Here is a 13972-nt window from a genome sequence, read left to right on the forward strand (position 1 = left end):
CATTGCTCTATCCTGTTGTAGTGCTTTCTGCATTAGATTTTCTATACTGAATTCTTCACTTTGCAGGTGCTCCATAACCTTAATGTATATTTTTTTAAGTTATCCATTACTGATCTCCTTTTCTACTTTGCAAATGTGTCTTTTTATTTTTTGTAATGTAAAGGTTTCCATATCCGGATTCCTTTGCCTGTATTTCTCTTCAAATATCTTTGGTGCTGCTCTTTTTGTATTGGTTAGTTTAGCTTTCTCCTTTGCATAAATATTACACCATATTAAATCTCTTTTTCTTCCCCATGTCCATATTTCTTCTTCAGATGTCTCTTGATCTTCCTGCTTCTCCTTACTTTGGGGACTCACTCCATCATGTTGTGATATAGTCTGTGGTAGAGTTTCTACATTAAATACTTCACTTCACAGACACTCCATAACTTCAACTTCTATTTCTTTAACGTCTGCTTTACTAATTTTCTTTTCCACGTTCCATCTTTGTGATATTAACTTTTTATTGTGAAATTTTCCATATCTGGATGCCTTTGCCTGTATTTCTCTTTGAATATCTCTGTGGCCGCCTTCTCTATATTAGTTAACTTGGCTTTCTTCTTTGTACAACTATTGAACCATGTCAAATCTCTCTTTCTTTCCCATGTCAATTTTTCTTTTTTATACTTTTCAAAAATGTCTGTTCTGCTGTTTACATTTTTGCACTATCTCAGATGCTTTTTCCAAACAGATCAAAGCTTCTTGATCTATATACTGTTTTTCAAAAATCTGTTTTATTAATGAATGCAAATTTTTATTTGAAGCTTCTGACAGTTTTTCCTGTGAAAGTATTTTTCTTTCCTGTAATTTCTCTCTTAATCTCTTTTTGTATGTCCACTGTCTGGAAATTCTGGGCTTTTTGCATACTAGTAATAATACATAATTTCTTTCTTATCCTCAACAATCCACTCTATCATCTTTATAGCTCTTATTTGGCCTATTAGGTTTTGTGATTTTTGTGGACTGTGACTTCCTTCTACAACAGGGGGGGGGGGCTCCTCCCTTTAAGCCTGGCCCCATTGTAGGGATGTTTCCAGATTTTGAGGATTCTACACTATTTTTTTCCAGTCCTGGCAACAGTGTGCCTACCAGGATTGGGCACGTTTTTTGTCCTGGGACTTGTGCACCCAGCTATCTTTTTTTGTTTTTGACTTACTTTTGTCCATGATATATGCTATATAAATTCAGTCTATATATCAGTGTTACCTTGGTGAGATTTTTTTTAAAAAACAGGGTCCACCTTGTGAAGGTACTCACCAAGACTTGAGGATGAATTCAACTTCAGCACTATTACGCTCCTTTGCTTGCTGACTTTTCATCTCTCCATTAGGAACCCAGTGCTCAAGCCTGTGTGAATGGGCTTGATGCTTTTTCAGGCCTCTGGCACATTTGAAAGACTTATTACATTCAGTACATTTATATTGTTTCATGCCTGTGTGAGTGGCACGATGTGCCTGAAGATTGCTGAGATATGTAAAGCACTTACAGCATTCAGTACATTTATACTGCTTCACTCCTGTGTGAATAGCATAATGCTGTCGAAGATTGCCTAGCTGTGTGAAATACTTATTGCATTCAGTGCATTTATATGGTTTCAGTCCTGTGTGAATGGCATAATGTTGTCGAAGACTGCTTAGCTGTGTGAAACCCTTATTGCATTCAGTACATTTATATGGTTTCAGTCCTGTGTGAATGGCAAAATGCTGTTGAAGATTGCCTAGTCGTGTGAAACACTTACTGCATTCAGTACATTTATATGGTTTCAGTCCTGTATGAATGGCTTGATGATTTTTTAGGCTACTGGCACGTGTGAAAGATTTATTGCATTCAGTACATTTATGTTGTTTCATGCCTGTGTGAGTGACACGATGTGCCTGAAGATTGCTGAGATATGTGAAACACTTACAGCATTTAGTACATTTATATCGCTTCACTCCTGTGTGAATGGCATAATGCTGCTGAAGATTGCCTAGCTGTGTGAAACACTTATTGCATTCAGTGCATTTATATGGTTTCAGTCCTGTGTGAATGGCTTGATGCTTTTTCAGGCCACTGGCACGTGTGAAAGACTTATTGCATTCAGCACACATGTGCATTTCTTTCTTTGCATGAAATCTCTCAGTTGTGTCACGTTCAGAGTTCCTGCTGCAGCCATGTCCTGAGTGAAGTGTTGTAATAGGAGTGAAAGAAAGCTCATCATATACCTTCACTGGATGAGTACGTGGTGGTAGATGCTCTGTTAGGTGATGTGTCGCAGGTGTTCCATTGTCACATTGAGGGGTTTGGTGGCAGTGATGCTCTGATAGAAGCTGTGGTACATCAGTGACATAAACCTCATCAATGTCCTTTTCAAGCTGAGACCTCTGCTGGAGGTTGCCTGTAGAGTGATGTAACTGTGATGTCACAAGTGTTGGCTGTTGACTGCAATTCACATTGCAGTGTGTACTCTTCATACCTAGAACAGATTATTTGAAAGTATTTTAATGCAAAAACAAAAGAAATATGCAATGTATTTTACCACAATGACATGTGTACAGTTTAGCAATTAAAAATTTTGGGATTTGTTTTTGTTCATTAACTATTTTATTCTGTTATTACTAACATCACCAATAAAATAAGGTTAGGTAGTTCAGTTCCATCTTTTGTCAGAATTTGTTCACTGTGAGAAGGTGTTTAATTTATTTCTGTCAACTGCTCTTTCATATCAGGCAGCCTAAATCACAAACTTGACTGCTGCTTTACAATTCTGTAATACTGACATATGGTCGTCTTCTAACCTTTCTGCCCGTTTACTCTTCCCTCCCCAATAATCATTGATACTGCAATATTGCTCATGATACTTAAACTTGATCTGTAAAACCTGATTTTGTAAATACTAGACTACACCAATAGAGCAGGGATTTCCAACTCATTTTATAACATCTGATGATCCTGCTTATACAATCCCTCTGTTTAATTCTATACCACCTCACAGTGATTTTTATTTGTTTGTGTAATTCTACTGATTTTATTAATGATATTAATTCTTGCTGTATTTTTTTATGTCTGTACATGGAGCTTTTCTCTTCGGGCCTCCATTGAAAAAGAGCTCATTTCGACCCAATGGATTCTTCCGGTTAACAAATGGCAAATATGCATAAATAAAAAAATGTCCTCACATCTAACTTCCGGCATTCAGTTTTAGGTAATCTCAGATGCATGTTTCACAGTTTGTTCTCTGTTGTTTCCCCATTCACCTCCCTTTTGTTAATGAACTGTCTACTACAATATTGTTCATACCCTATCAAGTAGCTATTTGAAATCACACTCTTTACAACAAATTCTCTCCAACATCACCCAGTCTGGATTAAGAGCCAAAGGGACATAATCCTGCTTTTCCTCCTCTCTTTCCTGAAACAGCTTTGGAAGTCTTTCCCATATGTCAAGAATTTTACTACAGCAGTGATCCATGATAAAATATACATTTTACAGTTGTGTGAACAACTCACTATAACTGCAGACCTTTAAGTAGAATCACTTTTGTAGTTTCAGATCCAACACCTTTAGTAGGTTTAGTCCTGCTGCATCCTAGAAGGGCAGGGAAAGCATAAATCAGGCATGAAGGCTGCCCTTATACATACACATACATAAATCATGTATTGCGCCTGCCCTTATACTTACACGTACATAAATCAGGCATGGAGGCTGCCCTTATACTAACATATACATAAATCAGGCATGGAAACTGTCCGTATACTTACACGTACATAAATCAGGCATGGAGACTACCCTTATACTTACACGTACATAAATCAGGCATGGAGAATGCACGTATACTTACACGTACATAAATCAGGCATGGAGAATGCACGTATACTTACACGTACATAAATCAGGCATGGAGACTGCCCTTATACATACACATACATAAATCAGGCATGGAGACTGCCCTTATACTTACACATACATAAATCAGGCATGGAGACTGCCCTTACACTTTCATGTATCTGCCTCAATCATAGCTCTGAAGGGCACAGCCCTACAGTTTGAATGCTACAAAAATGATTTATGATGTAAGCTCTCCATCCACAGAACACAACTTTCATCTTCATTAGTAGAAAAAAAAAAAGATGATGAGGGATAACTGCCTCTTTATCAAGGATTTAGGTCTGCATCCTTACATAAAGAGAAATCTGTGTTTACAGAGCGTTGGGACGTGGGCTGACTGCACACATACCTTCCTGCAGGTAATCCAAATAGGTTAAGAACTGTGCCACAGTACTCATCTTACATGCAAATATAAACAATAGTTCTTGGCAGCATTATAGGAAGAAAACAAACTGTACAAGATTGTTGTCAGCTTCAAAACTAAAAATGTGGACTCCCCCAATCTAGCAAGATATATTTCCTTATAATACCCACAACTGAGATGCATTTCTGTGCTTAGTAAACAACTTCTGTATGTCTCTCAAGTGTTTTTTATTGTACAGTCCTGTCATTTTGAAGGACGTTCTTCTATCTTTTTGTTTAGAGAGAGTAGTCCATTCCTTGTATATTTCTAATGGAAAACTTTACATATTGTAGTCAAAAACAGCTAGGTAGTTCTCAGCAGATATTCATGCTAACTGTTTATCTGTAAGAAAGCACCTCTTCCTGTGTGAGTATGTCTATTTACATTTGAATTTTGACACTAAAAAATACTAGACATTGTGGTACTTATCACTTTGTAGAAGTAATGCTAAATGTTTTCTAAAAAAATACATTTTAAACCCAGCACGATTCTGTGGTAATAAACACTACCTGAAATACCCAGTCATTCTTCACTGTGTGGAGCTGTTACATGTTCACTTTTCCAGAATCGAATTCACAACAAGTTGCTTTGATTATCGTGATGTTTGTTACCAACATAATAAGGTTTATACCTGTTTTGTCCAATACAGTTACCTAACTTCAATTTAAACTTTCTTGGGGGGTGTCTGGGAGGAAACAGTTAAATACAGTGAGCTGTTATGGCAGATAAAACTGAATGTTTGCAGAATTCCTGGAATAAGTGAAAATGACAATGAATCATTTAGTAACAGTGTGCTTAAACTTAGAGCTCCTAAACAACAGATTCCATGCAGATCTGTCCTCTACAAAAGTGTTTTTGCATTCTTATGATCTTATTTACCTGTATCACAGTTTGTAATAACAAATATTTGGAATTTAATATTGCATTTTTGTACTGCAAATAGTTAGGTCTAATTGTTTGCAAGTGGTTGCTTTGGATCATGTGATTTCATGGTGCTTTAAATGCAGTGTTTACATTATATAATTTAGATTAGAAGTCCATTTATTTTAAGGAGTAACTTGCTTAACAATTATTAAAGCTTTGACTAATGAACGTTAAATGGGGAGAGTAGAATCTTGGAATGTCAAAGGACTCCAGAACATGAAAAAAAGAAAGCTGTTTTTTCATTTGTTTCTTAAATCATCAGCATGCTGTATTTTATTACAAGAAACACATATGACTAATGACCAGTGGGACTCGGTGAAGGATAAGAAATGGGTTAGGAAGATTGTGTCGGCAGAAGGAACAACAAATAGTGCAGGGGTGGCAATTTTAATTAAGAATCATTTTCAGGGAGATATTATGGATGTGAAAATGGATCAGGAGGGTAGATGGTGTTTGGCCCTTCTCTCATCCAAAGGCTATGATAAACCTATAGTACTAATATGTGTATATGCCCCTAATGTTAATCAGCATCATTTCATAGCTTCAATCTATTCCATTTTACAGTCATATAATAATTGCTATATAGTGTTGGGAGGTGACTGGAACTCTTATCAAGATCCTAAATTAGACAAGTTGGGGGCTTCTCCAGCGTTCAATAAACAGGCAATGGTAGCTTTGAAAGAATTGAAAATGGATTTCAAACTCTATGACCCTTTTAAACACACACACTCACAAGGGAAGGCAGAGAATTTTACTTTTTATTCATCCTGCCATAAGATGTGGTCGAGAATTGACTTTTTTTTAATTTCAGAGGTACTGATCTCAGCTGACCCTAGTGTTTCTAATCAAGTCAGACAACTCTCAGACCATTCAAAGATAACTTTAACCTTAAATAGCAGTAATATGAACACTAAGAGGCTTCGAGGGTATAATTGGTCCTTAAACCCATATTTACTAACCAAGGAGGATATATTAATGGAAGTCAAGGAGATACTTAAACAGTCATTAAATAATATTTCCGAAAATAGACACCCAATAGATATAGAATGGGCTACAACTAAAACGCAGCTAAGAGGACTATTTATCCAAAAAGCTGCATATTATAAAAAATTGCAAAAGAAGACTCAATTGGATTTGGAAACTAAAATTCAATTATTGGATCAAGATTTGATGAGGAACTACAATGAACAGACAGAAACTGAGCTATTACGATGTCATAAAGAACTATTTTTACTTCATAATAGAAATTTGTCACTTTATGAACAAAGAAATTTAGTTAAATATGCAAATCATATTCAAACCCCCTCGAAAGCATTAGCTTGTATCATTAACCAGATGAAATCAACATGATTAATTACTGAAATACACTATAACAATACTACATATACTGACAAGACAGATATCATGAAGACCTTTGAAAATATTTTTAATCAGATTTATGGTGAGAAGCAGACACTTTTGCAAGATAAAGACAGAAAAGATTTTCTACAGAAAATCACTTTCCCCAATATTGATAAGGAATTTCATAGAGATTTAATCAAACCGATTACAGTTGAGGAGGTGTTCGAGACAATCAAGAAACTAAAGTCTCATAAAGCCCCAGGCCCAGATGGTTTGACCTCGGAATTCTACAAATCTTTTAGTGAGATTCTGAGTAGTGTATTGTCTCAGACCTTTAATTATATCATTCTAAATAGAATTAATGATCCTCATTTTAATGCCTCAAGGACAGTTCTGATATTAAAGGAAAAAGGTGATTTCAAAAATCCTGATAATTACAGGCCTATATCACTTTTGAATATGGACATGAAAATCATGACATCAATTCTGGCGAGTAGACTGAAAAAGGTAATAAACCCAATAATATCAGAGGAACAGGCGGGGTTTATGGATGGGAGACAGACCACGGATAACACCTTAATGCTCCATACCTTAATCTCTTATGCGAAATATAAAAACCTGAATTTGTACGCCCTAATTATTGATGCTCAGAAAGCATTTGATAGGGTTAATTTGGTTTATTTATTTGATACATTACCTTATTTTAATATACTGCAGGAGTTTATCTCAGCGTTAAGGATACTATATAAAAATGCATACACAAATTTATTTATAAATCACGAATGCTCGAATAGGATAAAAATCAAAAATGGTACCCGACAGGGCTGCCCATTATCTCCCATCTTATTTAATCTTTACTTGGAGCCCTTATTTTTACACTTTAAGCAAAATGTTTTTTATAATTCTCCTGTACTGTATGGAATAAAGGTTAGGATGGCTGCCTATGCAGATGATTTAAACATATATTGTAACACACCTGTTTCCGATACTGAAAAAATATTAGCTGCAATAGAAATCTTTGAGAGAATTTCCAACTACAAGCTAAATTTAAAAAAATCTAAAATATTCCCATTAAAGACACCCACACCTTTTTCAATGCTTCCTTTGATAGGACAAGTAATGACGGAAGAAAAGATAAAATATCTGGGGATTGTCTTCTCAACTGAAAATAGAGATTTTTTTATAAACAATGTAAAGTCAACTACAGATCAAATAGCATTGGATCTGGAAAGATGGAGTAGATTGAAGTTACCAATGATGGCAAGAGCAGCTATTATAAGAATGAATGTTCTTCCTAGAATGTTGTATATTTTTAGAGCTGCACAACTCAGAATTACCAAAACATTTTTCAAACAGCTTCATGTAAGATTGGGAAGATTTCTTTGGGAACCTAGGAAGACGAGAATATCATATGAAAAATTGATGGCTCCAAAAAATAAGGGGGGTTGGAATTACCGGATTTCGAAATGTATTACTTAGTGATTCAGGCCAACAGGATTTTAAAGACGTCTTACTTCGATAGTAATACTAGAAAATGGACACCCAAATGGGTGCTCTTAACGTACAAGCATATAAATGAAGTGGGAGTCAACGCTAAAGCATTACCCTTTTTAAATAATTGGACAATGAGTAAATATAAGTTAATGGAGCACATCAAAAGTTATGTAACGGCAATTCAAACTCTTTTCGCTTCCTTAAATTTACTAAAATATATGATGGTTTTTCAACCGTTGCATAGGAACCCAAATTTAACAATTGGTGGTCAATTGATTGATTTAAAGAAATTCCCTTTAATCATGGAGTTAACTGTACTCGATTTATATCCTTTTCTAGGAGTACCAGTACATGATATTCTAAAAGAAATAGAACTTCCTATTTCCTATTTAACTATAGTAAGACAGCTAAAAGACTTGGTTATAAACTATTTTAATAACTATGACATGAAAGAGGAGGATTTAACCATTTCTCGTAATTTATGGGAAGTGCTGTTGCAGGATAGAAAATATATTGCTGCAGCATATAAATTGATAAAAGAGAGGAAGTATAATAATTATATTCTTTTATCGAGTTACTGGAGAGAGAAATTGATATTGCCAGATGACAATAAGATATTGAAGGCATTTGAGTTAACATTAAAGTCTGTATCCCTTCAGAAATTGGTATTTACGCAGCTGATAATATTAAACAATGCATACTATACTCGTCTCACTTTGCACAAATTTGATGCGAAGAATTCACCCATATGCCCAAAATGCTTAGATCAGACAGCAGATTTACTTCACATGTTCTGGAGTTGTAAGTGCATTTATAAATTGTGGAATTCATTAAAATTGCAGTTACAAAAAATGGGTTACCAAAGTTCAACACTCTCTTGGGAGTTTATGATTCTTCATATTCCCCCGGAGAATCTAGATAAATCAAAAACGATTGTAATTATGAATATTTGCCTATTAATGAAATTATATATAGCCACAAATTGGTTGAACCCAGCCCAGACATCGTGGGAAAATTTCAGATTATTGGCAATAAAACACATCTTAGCGCATAAACTGTTAATTAGTGACCACAAGAAAAATATCAATAATATAAAAATATGGGAGCAAATTTTTAATATTGTTTTGGCTTAGAGGTTACTATCCACTTATTCTCGGGAACCAGAGTATAGTCTAAATCAACCTTAGATTAGATAGAAAATGTATAGAAATGACAGATTGTTGGCTTTGATTAAGTTAATGTTGGATTTTTAGTATTTTTGATATATATGTGAAATTAACCACTGGAAGCATCTTGTATATATTGTATATAATGTGTGAATTTGTAATATGGTTGTGAAAAATAATAAAAAATGTTTATTGAAAAAAAATATATATATATCAAAGCTTTGGAAGCTTGACTGTGCAGTGTGCTTGGTTTTCACATGTTTTGTTCTTTATATCATGGCTTGTCTTTTGTATTCCATACTTTTGAATAATTTCTGAAAGCTAAATGACATATCCAAATTCAACACTTACCCAATGCCTAGAGTAGATGATCTCATTGAGAGGCTAGGCAAAGCAAGGTTTTTAACCACCACAGACTTCAGAAAAGGGTACCAGCATATTCATCTTACCCATAAAGCCAGAAGGAGAAGATGGCATTCTCCACCCAAAAGGTTATTTTCATTACACTGTCTTAACTTTTACACTTCACAGAACTCCTTTCACCTTTCAAATAGCTCATGGATAAGGCTCTGAAACCTCATGCATGTCCCTTGATGACACAGCCATTTATTCAAACAGTGGGATCACAGTTAGAAAATGTGTAAACTTTGCTGGACTCTCTAAAACAGGGAGGACTTCCACTTAAAGTTACCACACGTCAGGGTTGCCAGACGTCCCTATTTGAGCGGGACTGTCCCGGGGATCAGCAGCCCGATCCTGAGTCCTGCACTGCCGGTTTAAATCCTGGCGTAACAGCCTCCGCTTTATTTATTTTTTTTATTGACCTGTATATCAGCATACGGGACAATCAAAAATTGCTAGACACTGAGCTTCTTGTGTTTAATGCGGAACTGTCTGATGTACCACATTAAACACAAGCAGCTCCATATTTAAAGACTTTTTTTTTTTGGTCTTCGCTTAGTGTGAAAGACCTTTTTTTTTTTTTGTCCCTACCTGGCCGTTTGGAAATCTGGCAATCCTGCCACAAGTATGCTTTGCATGACTGAAGAGAGCAATCTAGGCTATGGGACTTTGAGAGGGGGTAATTAGATCTCAAACACAAACAGCAGCAACCTAGGCTATTGGACTGTGAGGGTGAACTAGACCTCAAACAACAACAACCTAGGCTATGGGACTGTCAGAGTGGTAACTAGACTGGTAACTACACCTCAAACAGATAAAATAGAAACTATCAAAAACTGGGTAATACCCAGTACCAAATGAAACTATTTTTTTTGAACTAGCATGTTGCTTACAAAAGTTTGTACCCAGCACTGTAAGGTACTTTTGACAACTTGAAAACTATGCTATGTTCAGAACCAGTCCTGACTGCCCCACCATTACTAAATTTTAATAACTTTCTCCTTGAGTAGTAGACAAGGTAAGTACGCCTGAGAAAAAGATACTCTGCAACAGAGGTGGTTGTATAAACAACAGGATGTCAATTCAATATCACTACCTGACACAGGCCTGGCAGTAGCCACTTGAATGCAGATGGGAATGCAGATGGGTTATCCTGCTCTCATAATGATTTATTTCCTCAAAAGTTTTAGAAATGCTGTTTGTATGAATCCAGTGATGGCATTTACTAGTGGAATACCAGAAACACAATCAAGAATGAAAAGAAACATTTTCAGTTTTATTGATACAGAAAGAATGTTTATTTTTGTAAGCTTAGTTTTCCTTTTCTTTCTAAGAAAAAACTATTTTGATCTACTAAATAAACTGCACAAAAATAAATGTCTCCAGTGTATTAAGTGAATGTTCAGAGCACTCACCTTTAGTGCTAACAGATGGAACTTACCACAATAGTAGATGTTCCACTGATCACTGTTGCAATATTCTTAACAGATGAGTTGTAGCTTGCTGACGTCCATCTGGGGTACCAAAGCTTTACCTTCGTATGATATATGCCCAGACAATGACCTGTTCTCATTGGTATAGGGATATAAAACAGCTGCCTGAAGAAAATCTTTGAAGGAGACTGGTCGGTTAGGCTGCAATATCCCAGAATAATGCTTGCATGTCTGTGAATATAATACAGAGGAAAATAAAAAAAAGGGTATAAGGTGGGAGGGAAGGACTACAGCTACAGTGATCAGTAGGCAACTGTACTATGTCCTGACTGAGTCACTGTTGCAGTATTCTTAACAGATGGATGACTCCCAGAGCTGTAGAGAGACAAACTACAGTTGTGTACACTTACCATAAATGTAGATGTTCGAGTGTATTCACTGTTGCAGTCATTACATTCTTCTTCAACATCTGGCATTTGTAAAATAAACAAAAAGAAATCACAACTGGTACCCTCTCAAAAGATTACATTCCTGGGTGCAAGGTTGAATACAACTGCCCAGATGGCTTAGCTTATGCCAGACAAACAAAGGCAACTGACTATTTACTTCAAACAGATGGCAACAAAAACCCAGTTAACTGCAAGACAAATTCTGCAGGCTTTGGGGTTCATGGCATCCTGCATTCAACTAATTCCATATGTAAGACTGCATATGAGGAAACTACAATGGTATCTAAAAAGTTTATGGAGTCAACACTGTCACAGTCTGGAAACAATGATTCCTCTCATTCCCTGCCTACAACAGGAGTTTCTTTGTTGGGCAGAGACATGTCACCAGAACATGGGATGGGCTTTCACTCTACCCCCTGCCACCCAAACCCTAACTACAGATGCATCAGACTATGCTTGGGGGGCCCATCTGGTATATGGAGCCCAAAACAAATGCATCTGCATATCAACCAGAAAGAGATGTTAGCTGTTCAGAATGCCCTGACAGCCTCATCCAGGACAACTACTGATAAAGACGGACAACACCACGGTTATGTGGTACATAAACAAGCAGGAGGGTACACATTCCTACCCCCTTTGCAGACTAGACATGGCATTGTGGGACACAGCCTTGACATACCAAGTACATCTTCAAGCTCAATTCCTGCCAGGAAAACAAACAGAAATCTTATGGACCCTCACGAGTGGAAACTGGATCCACAAGTCTTCAGCATGATAACAGAGAAATAGGGGAGTCCAAACATAGATCTATTTGCCTCTCCCCAGAATTATCAACTGGACAAATTCTGCACAAGTACTTATCACAGATAAGCATGGAAAGTGGATGCTCTATCCTTCGTTGGAAAAACCTATCAGTCAAGGTCTTACTAAAAGTCAGACAGGAAAACAAAATGAACAATATGTCTCAACTCAAACACCTCATCTACTGTCTCAGCAGAGCAATCAAATTCTGCACAATTAGCTCCAAACTTTGAACCTGGCAGCATGGCTGATCATGTAATTATTCAAACAACACCTCTCAGTAAATCTGTGATGGATGTCATTTTGGAAGCCAGAAGGCCTAGTACTAGAAAATCTTATGCTGATAAATGGAAGAAAATATTCCTCAGATTTTACAATACTTGACTGAGATGCTTTACAGGGCCTATCTTTTCATCAATAAAATCCATGCCTCATCTCAGCTGAAAACAAATTCATTCATTTTTTCATGACTTTTTGATAGTTGGTTTATGAAGTTAGGACCCTTTCCAGGTAAGAAGGGTCCCCGACTATCAGTAGAACTGAAAAGAAACATGCTTGTCTGTCATAGCATACCAAGGTCCAGGTGAGATTTACTGGACAGATGTGTTAGGAGTGTTCTGATGGACATCAGATGGAGAGTGAAGCCATACTTAAGACCAAAATGGAACTATAAGAATGACCATGGCTTTGTCCATTCCAGCTCTCTCTAAAACTGCCATGGGCCACATCTGGATGAATCCACCTCAGAGATGCTTTCCAGATGTAGGAATAACAGAAAAGAAGGTGTTACATGTTGGAGATTCAAACCAATCATAGGAGGACATTCCCCAGACATAAAACAACTTTTGTTGGACAGATGATGTGTGGTTTCAACAGAAATCAAATGAGACGATGTCTTCTCATGGAATGTGACTGGTTGTCCAATGGTCTTTTGACAACTTGTTGCTGTAGACTGCAGGGAATCATGAAATACCTGCAGAGTGAGGCCTACCCTCATTTCCAAAACATTTAGGAGTAGACTGGCCTCTGTATGTAACCCCATACCTTAAACCAAAAACAGGAGGAAGAAACAGTGCCCAGTTCGAGTTCCATTTCTGTTTATGAAAACTCAGGTAAAGAGAAACCTCTAGGTAAGACATATATGTAAGCAGGACAAAGTGAAACTGAAAATATTTTTTTTTACTGAGATATCTTTTACATGAGGAGAACAACCTAGAAAAGGAAAGAAACAGAAGAAGTGTAACACTGACACAATAACTTTGAACAGAACCCTAATGATATTCCTGTTGAATCAAAACACAGAAACCCTACACAGAGCAAAGAGGGTTCTATACATCAGGTTTATCAAGAAGACAGATGGGAAAACCTGATCATGGCAGAGACTGAAACTAACAATAGAAACTAACAATAGACAATATCAGTATGAGCTGCTGCAGTTGACACGGAGACCCCAACATCAGCACTGGTACTGCCTTCTACCTCACAACAGACTGACCCTGAGGAAACTCTGCAGTTAACTGACCTTCATGTACAAGTCCAAAGAAACAAAAACAGCACATAGGTAATCCAGGCAGGATACAAATGCTGAGGTAAACTGCAGCATTTATTCCAAACAGGACACACTGATGAACAGTCGATCTTGAAAGCTTTGTG

The 13972-nt window shown here is 36.7% G+C and overlaps 2 protein-coding genes across 2 annotated transcripts in view; both read right to left on the bottom strand.

The window, feature by feature from the left end:
* Positions 1–13972, bottom strand: part of LOC122814410 (neurotrophin receptor-interacting factor 2-like) — a 739001-nt gene that overhangs the window by 67067 nt on the left and 657962 nt on the right. The window lies entirely within an intron of this gene.
* The window catches only part of LOC122813880 (zinc finger protein 501-like), a gene marked incomplete at its 3' end in the record, with an annotated part of 139399 nt that continues 126743 nt past the window's right edge, over positions 1317–13972 (bottom strand). The window contains exon 2 of the mRNA XM_044086421.1: positions 1317–2494. Coding sequence (XP_043942356.1) covers positions 1317–2492 — 1176 coding nt within the window. The remainder of the gene's footprint in view (positions 2495–13972) is intronic.

Source organism: Protopterus annectens, chromosome 10.part0, assembly GCF_019279795.1.
Source record: "Protopterus annectens isolate FY-2018-M chromosome 10.part0, PAN1.0, whole genome shotgun sequence".
Lineage (NCBI taxonomy): Eukaryota > Metazoa > Chordata > Ceratodontiformes > Protopteridae > Protopterus > Protopterus annectens.